Consider the following 10,609-nt stretch of genomic DNA (forward strand, 5'->3'; position numbering starts at 1 on the left):
GTTAACCATTTTCCTAATGCTTAGTTCCTTGATAATATGCTATCTTCTTATATTTTGTGATATGATGTGCAGCCTGTGGATGGGATCATGTGCTTGAGTTATTGGCTCTCCACATACTTCTAGTTTTTGCTTTGTGCCTGTGGCATATTTTGCTATGGAATTATGGAAGACAGATCGCAGCGGCCTTGTTCATCATCTATGGGGGCCTATCTTCTTCTTGAATTAGAATGCCACCCCTGCAGACAGGTAGAATTAAAAGCATCCGGACGTTTAAGGTCTGTGATTGTGTAAACGTTAGCCATTTAAGGTACAACAGTATGCAGTGATGGTCTTTTCAATCTTGTCTACCAGAGGTGGGGATTCTTTTTTTGCCCCGATAGGCACATTCCTTTTTGGGGAATCTTCTGGGAACTGCAGAAAGTGGACGGGGACATCCCATACTTTCATACGTACACACAAACCACCCTGCAGAAAGTGGGCGGGGCCATCCCACACCCTCTTTCACACATGGGCAATCAGACTTTTTAAAAGCCTCCACTGGCACCAATGGAGGTTTTTAAGTCTGACTGCAGTTTGACGGGTAGGGGAACATGACACTTTTTAGTATGCGGGGGAGCAGTGTTCAGGGAGGGCTAGCCTTTCCCTCTCCCGGTAGCAACTCCCCCTGTCCCCCGGTGGCAATTCGGCTTTGAAAAAGCCTCCCTTGGCACCTACGGAGGGTTTTTTCAGGCCCTAAATGCAGGAATGCAAACAGGGGGGCAGAAGAGAGGCCATGGGCTGGTTTGGAGGACCCCATGGGCCGGAGTTTGCCCAACCCTGATGTATACAAAACTCTTTATTATGTGGCCCCTGTGGATTTGCTTTGCAATGCTTCCACCTCCCAGCCTTTGCAGGGAACTAGTGAATAGCCACCTTTCAACGGCCAGTATGTCCCTATGCTAATTAAAAGGGGTACTTTCCAAGACCCAACTGTCCAAACACATTATGTGTGAAAAAAGGGGGGCAGAATAACAAATTGCACTGAAACAGGAACTAAGGAACTATTTATCTGCATTGCTAGGATAGGCTTCATTGAGACTTGACAAAATGTGGCTGGGCTGCCATGAAAAGGCTTCAGGTTTGTACATTCTGCCTACCCTTCTCATGCTTCATTTCTCTTCCTCCATCTCCTCCCTCATTAAAGCAAACTATAGCTCACCATGCCAGGCAAGCTATGGTTTGCCTCCAAACCAGAATTGGAAAGCCAAGTTTTGCTCAACTTGGATTTCACAGTAAACTATGACTTGCTCCAACTAAGACAGGAAGGAGGGCTGCAAGGAGAGGAGAAAGCATGTGAAGCCCAGAGCCCGTTCATGACAGAGCCCATTCATAAAATATGGTTTGATTGCTATGCCCGAACCGGGCTATAATCCCAGGCTTGCAAACAGACGCTTGTCTACCTCAGCCTGTGGTGAGGTAGGCAACCTAGCAAGGAAGGAAGACTTTGTAAACTGGAAGAGTGCTCCCATCCAATCCTGTTCAGGCTGTTGATGGGCCACAAGATGGGTCATGCCATTATGCAGGGGTGGGGAACCTCAGGCCTGGAGGCCAAATCCAAATGCCCAATCCGGATGGCCCAGGAGCCAAATCTGGCCCTCCAAGGTTCCCCAATGGTCCTTCCCCTTCCCCTGGCCCGACCCCCTTCCTTCCAACCACTGACCATTTGGTGGTTTCCCAGTTTTTGTGCAGTCCCCTCGCTTTCTAGATGACTGAAGTGGCTTAGTTACTGGCAGTAAGAGCTTTAAGCTACACTATACTGGGGGTTTGGCCCCACCCCATTTGCTTTGGGCTAGAATTTCCACTAGGATGCAGCCCCCTTCTCCAAAACTGAACTTGGCCTTTGCGCTGAAAGAGGCTCCCCATCCCTGCATGCTGGTGTTAGGCAGCTTGGGGCACATCAACAGCCTGAAAGGGTGGGAGGGCCAACAGTGTGCGAGGACGTAAGCTGCAAGGTGATTGTAACTCCTCTCACATACCTGGGGAAAGTAGCTCCTAAATGTGTCAAAGTCCCCTAAAGGCAGAGCACAAAGGAAATACCTTCAGCACAAATCCGAGTGGGAGGAAGAACAGCTGTTTCTGATGGACGAAGTTCACCATCACCGTGCCGCTTTCAAGGTAGTGCAGCGTCATGTTAACGGCTGTGTGCTCATCTCTAACACAGTGTATCGAGACTCCTAAACAGCAACCCAAAGAAGCAGATCTTAGTATTATTGCATATCATCATCACTGAAAAGACAGGCATGGCAAAGTTTCTTAAGCAGAAGGGGAAATCACGCACAATTTACCTATTCTTTGATCACAGCAATGACAAAGACAGAGGAAATTCCGTTGCTACCTCAGTAATAGGCCCTGTTTGAACCCGCACGTGACTGACAGAACTAAGTACTTGCAAGAAGGACAAGAGGGTCAAACTAGAGCATGTCCAGAGGAGGGAGACCAGGATGGTGAAGCGTGTGGAAACCAAGTCCTATGAGGAACAGTCGAAAGAGCAGGTATGTTTAACCTGGAGAAGGGAAGGTTAAGGGGAGGCTGGGGATGATGGAGTTGAAGTCCAGCACATCTGGGGGATGCCAGCTTGGGGGAAGGCACTATAATGAGATATATGTGATCAGCCTGCGGACTGGTGTATGCTTGACACGTGTTCAAGACAGATCTTTGTTCTCAGAGGTGAAATAGAACTTCAGACAAACATGATGAGGGGACCAGCATATAGTTCAAGCATGACTGGTGTGCTGCATTGATGCAGGTGTGTGTGCGGATCTGATCCATCTGCTGGATACTAGACAACTGGAATCCCCAGGTAAGTGTAGGATACAAGCTGTGAAGGGAGGAAGGGGGGGTGCCCAAGCTCCCAACAGCATAGGCAGGGACAACCAATTGCCAAGAGAGGCTGCCACCACCCTGGACATCAACCTCAGCCTAAGCCAGGGAACTCTCATACACGGGCGCTTACAGAATAGGGGTTCAGCTTTAACAACACCCTATTCACAAACCTCAGGCCTGAAACATTAAACAGTAGCAAGTAACCAAGCAGAAGACTGTGGATTTAGCAGTATGGAAGGACACACAATTCTTGAAGTAGGAGTTCAGTTTATTTCAAAGAGAAGGGTGAAAAAGTGTAAAAAGAAAGTGGAGTTCTTGACACAAACACAAAAATTACTATACTTAACAAACTGAATCAGACCAAAATAGCACCACAGGCTTAAAATGTCTAACCTCTCACCCCACCTAATGAAATAAATATTGAAACAATGCAAAACAAGACCGTTTTTTAAAATTAAAAATTACCATATTGTGTGTAGCCAGGGCCTCTAGATTTCCATTTTGGTTTGATCACAGCAAGGGGAAAGTTGCGCCTTGGCATAATCAGCATTCTGATAACTTTTTCTATTCCGTTAATTATGAAATAGCCTCCCATTTCCTGCCAAAAGAATGAGACATCCAAGTCAGCATTTCGCATTAAGCAGGACTGGAAGACTGAAACAGTAGCCCAATCAACTGCAATGTCAGTTGATTAATAAACAGAGGCATATTTAGTGGGATTGGAAGTGAAAGCTGTGATGCATTACAGCAGGGACAGGCAACCTGGTGCCCTCCAGATGTTTTGGACAATTCCCATCAGCCCCAACCAGCATGGGATTGTGGGAGGTATAGTCCAAAACATCTGGAGGGCATAGCACTGCACCGAGTTTGCACAAGTCGCAAACTTGCTTCTAACCACAATCGCAAACCGTGGCTTGGAGCTAACTATGGTTACCAAAGATAATAGATCAGCTCTATGCTGCTGATCATAGCCCTGAAACTGATACGGAGGGGAAGCATCCATACAGGAGAAAAGAGGAAGGGGAGGTGTGAAGGTACAAAATGAACACAATCTCCTAATTACAGTTAGACTGGATAGTGTTACATTTGCATCAAGTCAACATGTGGTAACTTTCACCTGTTCAAAGCTAAGTTCTCACATGCCCTTCAATATCTGCCTACACTGGAGTTTCGTATTAGGCACAATTACTTCAATCTGGTCCATTTTATCTCATGTATTCATTTAAATATTTGGATCCCGCACTCTGTCCCATTTAAAAGACAACTTATCATCATTTCCTTCAAAGGAACCTTTCCCAAACTGGTGCCGTCCAGATGTGTTACAACTCCATGTTACAACTCCAGTCATCCCCAGCCTGTAAGGCTGATGGTGGAAGTTGTAGTCCAACCCATCTGGAGGGCACCAGGCTGGGGAAGGCAGGTTTAACTCTTTGAGAACAGACCTTACTTTTCATAAGCCTGCTTTTTTATTAACAACTTGAGGCTGCTGAGAGGAAGGAGCAGGTCTCTCTTGACTCCGGCTTTGAAATCTCATTAAGTTTCTATGCTGCTATTTGTTGAATGGTAGTTTTGTGTGTTTTCCTGTTTTTCAATTTGGTACACCTCTGTTTCAGAGAAGTGGTATAATAATCGATCCTCATCATATCAAACTAGAAAATAAAAATGGGAGTCACAGGCCCACACAATAGTCAATGTAGCCTTTTCCCAAGAGAGGAAAAAAAAAACAACCCTTGTTGGGACTCATTTTTGAAAGGGAAAGCCAAAACTCACTAAGGGTGCAATCCTATGCATGTTTAGCCAGAAAAAAGTTCTACAAGTCCTATGCTGGCTGGGGAATGCTCTTTGTTGTAGGACTTACTTCTGTCTAAACATGCATAGGATTGCACCCTAAAGCAGGGGAGTTGAACCTCTTCCAGCTAGAGGCCCAAATTCAATTTTGGCGAAGCACTTGGGGGACGCATTCCAGCGCTGGGTACCGCAAAAGGAATGGGGCCCAAAATCCCCCAAACACCAGCGTATTGTAGCTTAAAGTTCTCACTGTGAGTCACTAAGCTTTAAGAGAGACATTTCAACCTTTTAGAATGGGGGAAAAAACTACGGAAAACCCAGGAACCATGAATCTATTGGCAGTCAGAGAAAAGGGGCATGGCCATCTAGGATAACCTGGCGGCCTGGATTTGGTCTGCAGGTTGGACATTTGACACCCCTGCAGTAAGGTAAGACAACCACCTTTCCTCTCTCGATTCATATTGAAGCAGAAAGTCAAACCAAAGAAATCCAGTCATATACCTCTTCCTCCTCGTGGTGCCTGATGAGTGCCTTGGGAGAAAGGCCGTGGAGATTACAAAGTTTGGACTTCACCATAATTGGGACATTTCCGAGGAACTGTTTAATTATCCCTTTAGGGATGCCATTCACTGACCAGCTGATATCAGCCTGTAAAGGAAAAAAACCCAGAATGATACTATATTATATATAGATAATATATAATTATCTAAATAATCACCAAAAGACTGTAAGGATCTCTGCCCAAAGAAATACCTACACCATAAACTAAAGGCAACCTCCCCCCCGCCCACCGCCATTGTGCTAAAGAAGACTTACCTATACTAGATCAAAACTTCTGGACTTTGGGAGAGGAGGATTCCTTTGGAACCTCATAAATGATGGCTAGTTACTGCAAGAATGAAACATATTCACCATGTTTCCTGAAAGACCAGAGTGTGGCCCAGTGCAAATGTAGCACTGCCTACTTTCCGACTCGCAATCCAAAGATTGGGACTATTCTGCCCCTCTCCACTTGAGTGCCAATACCCCTTCCTTTTCAGGGGTAACTAGGATTTGCATTACAGGTGGAAACCTGCCTCTCACTACAGCTGCAAATTGACCTTAATGCTACAGAACCAAAGTGAAGTGAATTGAATGAATTGGCAAACTCTGGGTCGGAGCTAACCATATTTAGCATAAAGATTAGCATTGCGTGTGCGAACTTATCTTAATGCTAACCATGGTTACTGCCAAAAAGAGAAGGGGGATGGAAATTCAGAGGAAGGAGAAACAGGAGCGTACACAAATCTGCATGGCACTCTGATTGCCTAACCATGTTTAGAGGATCCACCAGGGAGATTAGGGTGCCCGATGTGCCTCCTTCCCATGTTATCCTCTTGACAAAACAATGAGAGAGTGACTAGCCTAAGGTCACCCAATGAGATTCAAGGAGGGACTTGAACCTGAATATCCACCATCTAAACCACAGGCGGGCAACTTCAGGACATCCAGAGGTCATTTTTGTCCCCAGAACAGCCCCCTGCCATAGGCCGCAGTCCACAGGGTACCTGGATTTTTCAGAATAATTTTTTTAAAAGGAAAAACAATGGTTTCTGTAGCACTACGGAGCACCATTGTTTATCCATAAATATATTGGGGGTGGGGCACCCCATGAATTCAGCAGGAGCTGCATGCAGCCTGTGGGATCCATGTTGCCCACCCCGATCTAAACCAACATATTATACACATCTACTCAAAAATGTCCCATTGAGTTCAATGAGGCTTAGTCCCAGGTAAGTTCATATAAGATTGCTGCCTAAATTACAGCAAATTTCCAAAGCAGGGAACAACCATAAAACATCCATAGAATATACAATTCAAACCAAAATAAAATCATCAGCATTCAAGCATGATAAAGGTAGAATGCCCATCTAACCAGGAAAGCTTTTACCGTGTACCTAAAGAGCCCAGGTACACAGATCTGGCAAAAGTCAGGTTGAAAGAAATATCATAAATATGAGGCCACCACTAAGAAAACTCCATTAGCTGCAGAAATTTGCCTCACCTCTAACAGAAGTGCAATAACGTCTTGCAATAAGGTGTCATTGATCAGGTTTGCATTCCAAGGCAGAAAGAACACCGGTATTGCAATTCCTCCTCCTCCTGTGAGGAGGCGCATTTAGACAACGGTATGTATCTTTTTAACATCAACAATCCTATACCTAAGAACACAATGTGTTCCACAGGTTGTCATGTCAGCAGACCTCTACAGATTCGCCACCTCTGTATGTGCCATGAAAGCTGACGGGTTATTGGAGAGATGGGGAACATGGAATCTGCAGTCCAGCCACATCTTAAGGGCCACATATTCCCAACCCCTGAGTTACTGTAAGCAACTAAGAGATGAATATTCATCTGAATTGTGACTACAAACCAACGGATGATCTCTCCTGACTGCTTACACTGTGAATGGATGGCCCAGGACCAGAGCTAGCAGAGAGGTGAAGAGGAGCTCTGAGATCCATGTGCCGCCTTAACTGCTCACCTTATCTGTCTGCGTGTATAACTTCTCCAAAATATCACATCACAAGTCTCTACATCTCCTGGATTTCTAAAATGGACATGACTTCCCACTCCCCACAGCACTTGAAGAACACAGTGAAGCACCATTTTACTGCTTTACATTTGCTGCTTACGGTAAGTTTTCCACGGTAGGTGCTTCTCCGTCCCCGGCATTCTGCTGGGTAAACTTTCAGCTCTTTACATATATTGCCTTTTGGTACCATAGGAGGGCTGATGACGGCCCCTGAAATGGCCAAAGTGATCCGATCATTCTTATGAGCAAACTCCAAAGGTGGAACAGCCTAAAAGAAAAGAGGGGGTGGGGAATCTACATGTGACCTATGCTGCTTAGAAACAGAAAGTATCTAAGAAATCCAGTGTTTAACAACGGATCAAAATGCTTGTCAGAATGAAAGGTTGGAGGGTCTTTTTATTATCATAGGCCATCATAAAAGCCACTGGTACTGCACGGGACAACTGCCCCCTCATTCACCCTACAAAGGCCATTGGTGAAGAAGGGGCAGCCAGGACACAGAAAGACTCTCCTCCACCAGACCTTGCTCTTCACTCGCCTGAGGAAGCAGCCTGAACAACGGGCTGCTGGGGAAGGATCACTCATCAGCCCAGCTGTCCATCTACCGTCAGTGGTGTCGGGGACCCTATTAAGAGGGAGAGGCAGTGAGGCAATGCACTTCAGTGTACAAACATTGCCTGCCATGTCTCTCTGTCAAAGACAGAAACCAGGATTTTGGCTTTCAGATGATACCAGCACTCCATTCCAGGTCAGCAAGCCTTTTCTCTTTTGGCTGCCTCAAAGAGCAGGGGTGTTTTAGAAACACTTAGGGTGCAATCCTATGCATGTTTAGCCAGAAAAAAGTCCTACAATTCCCAGCATGCCCCAGCCAGCCACATACACGTTTGCACCCTTAGACGTGCATCCTCCAAGTTTAGATAGCAGTATTTTCTGGTGAATCTAAGCACTTTCGCCAACATTTTTTGAGAGGAAAGCAGGGACATTTGGCAGTCCCCAATTGTCATGTAGCAGCAGCCACTCCATCAGGCTGCAGAGCAGAGGGAGAGAAGAGAGGCAGGGTCATTCCACTGCCTCTGCTGAGAGACCAGCTGCCTTTGGCTCTCTCCAGCTGTCACCTAGCCAGCAGCAGCCCCATCAGGCTACCTGAACTGTTTCCATTCCAGCTGATAAGAACTGTAACTTTAAGAACAGTGACTGACCGTGCCTTTTTCCTCCTCCCTCCCCATTCTTTTTTCCTTGTGGATCATGTCTTTTAGCCTGAGAATAGGAACGCTCTTACTACTGATCTTCACATACTGCTGTGGGAGCATTTATCTGGCTAAAGAGGCCACATCACAATATAGAAGGGAAGAGAGGAGAAGCGTTGAAGTTGCCCATTGACAATTAGCACCTGGCCACAGTCTTCCCCATTATGGTGAGATGCAGTGTATTTCTATTTAAATTATAATAATTATTTCTAAATTTGGATCTATAGATATAAACGAGAATATGCAAATCTGTGTCCTCTTTTTCGGTAATGCATATCCTCTTCTTTGGAGATGCTCAAGTGGCCACCCTGAAACCCCAACCCCCCCCCTCCCGATTTCATCTCCCCTCCTCTGTTATTTGTTTCTGTACCTCCCAACAGCCTAAGATCTCTTGGCAGTTCACAACAATTCACAAGATAAAATGCAGCGTAACAAATTAAATATACAACATTTAAAAACAGCTCATTTCAATAAAATACGAGACCTATTCAAATGCCCCCTCATGTCAAGCGAGGAATTCCCAAGCCCTCCCCACCCTTTATTTAAGAGGGAAGGAAAAGCCGGCGCCGCTTCAGTTCCTTCTCCTCCTTCACCAGCTCCCCTCCTCCGACCTCTCCCGGGCCGCCTCCCACTCCCGCCCCGGCTCTTCGCGCCCCGGGCCCCCTTCCCCTCCACCCGGCCTCCGCCTGCCTCACCTGCACGGCCCGGAGCAGCCCATCGCCCACGGCAAAGTTGAAAGACTCGATGTGCGCCCGCGACAGGTCCTGCAGGGCCGGCCGCTGCTGCTCCCTGGGCCGGCCGTAGTCCGGCGCCGTGAGGTGCTTGAGGCTGGGGGCGCCGGGCAAGCTCCGCCACTTGCACGCCGCATCCATGCCGCTTCCTTCGCGGCTCAAGCGCAGGACTGCTCCGGAAGGCCCCGGCGTGCTTTCCTCTTCCCGGTGCATGCTGGGACTTGTAGTTCGATCGGGAGGGGGGGGAGCTGCAGGAGCCTCCAACTCCCGGAATGCAGTGCGCTCACCCTGCCCAGTAAAACCTAATGCTTCTACATAGAGATACGAAAAGTCCGAACTTATGCACCAGCGCAGTCCTTGTTGGCACTGAGCCGAGTCTAAAACGGAACTGTTTTTTGTTCTAGTTCGGCGTCCCCTGCAAAGTAGATCGGGGTTTCCTCATTGCAACGCCGGGGCTCAGGGCGGCGCCGTTCTGCACCACAGAGAGTCAGCCTGAGTGGCAGAGGAGGCTGGTGGCTCGGATTTCGGTGGGGCTGTGCGGCCATTCTGAATTGCAGTCAGAACTAGCCGGAACTCTAAGGGAGTTGTCCAAAGTGCTGAACTCTATCCCCACCGTAGGGTCAGCATTTTGGACACCGCCGTGTGGTACAGTGGTTAGTGTCGAACTACGATGGGGGAGACCAGGATTCAAGTCCCTACTCAGTCATGAAGCTTGGTGGATGACCTTGTGCCACGTTTTCTCCCTCAGCTTCACCTACCTCACAGGGTTGTTGTGAGGATAAATGGAGATACGGGGAGACCATGGACATCTATAGGAATTTTTCAGTTATTTTCTGAACACGTACTTCTTCAGAATATATCTGTGTGTGGTGTGTAGTGTGTGAGAATAGGTCTACCATTTTGGGTAGATCAGCCACAAGTCCTGGGCATAGGTCTACTGAACTGGGTAGACCTGGCCTTGAGGAATACTAGGCCTACCCTTCTGTTTTTTCCTCAGCAGATGGACATGGATCTGATATTCCATCAGATCAGGGGTGGACAACTGGCAGCCCTTCGGATGTTTTGTCCTGCAACTCCCATGATCCCTCACCATTGGCTATGCTGGCTAGGGCTGATGGGAATTGCAGGCCAAAACATCTGGAGGGCCTCAAGTTTCCCACTCCTGCATTAGATGCTGAATCCCTTAGCTCTTTCCTTGGCTCCCTTCATCCCCTCCAGCCCTTAACTCGTTGCGCTGCTTCTACAGTCTACTCCACAGCCTCTGTCTGCTGTATTTTCCTAAAAAAACAACACTAACATGTTGAGAGAATGGATAATAACACTGGACTACACTGCAGGGTTATCATATATTAACTCCTCCCCTATCCCTGCAGCAGAATTAGTATGACACTGGGCTATCATGCAAG

General features: G+C 47.1%; 1 protein-coding gene across 1 annotated transcript in view; it reads right to left on the minus strand.

The window, feature by feature from the left end:
* POLR1B (RNA polymerase I subunit B) overlaps positions 1-9,367 on the minus strand; it is a 30,490-nt gene extending 21,123 nt beyond the window's left edge. Inside the window, exons 1-5 of the mRNA XM_084829079.1 lie at positions 9,168-9,367; positions 7,326-7,493; positions 5,152-5,298; positions 3,328-3,460; positions 2,077-2,213 (exon numbers count right to left, since the gene is read on the minus strand). Of these exons, the coding sequence (XP_084685205.1) occupies positions 2,077-2,213; positions 3,328-3,460; positions 5,152-5,298; positions 7,326-7,493; positions 9,168-9,344 (762 nt within the window). The 5' untranslated portion in view covers positions 9,345-9,367. The remainder of the gene's footprint in view (positions 1-2,076; positions 2,214-3,327; positions 3,461-5,151; positions 5,299-7,325; positions 7,494-9,167) is intronic.
* Positions 9,368-10,609: the final 1,242 nt, after the last annotated feature.

This window comes from Heloderma suspectum, chromosome 1 (assembly GCF_057233095.1).
Source record: "Heloderma suspectum isolate Gila_16-S chromosome 1, 16-S_ref, whole genome shotgun sequence".
Lineage (NCBI taxonomy): Eukaryota > Metazoa > Chordata > Lepidosauria > Squamata > Helodermatidae > Heloderma > Heloderma suspectum.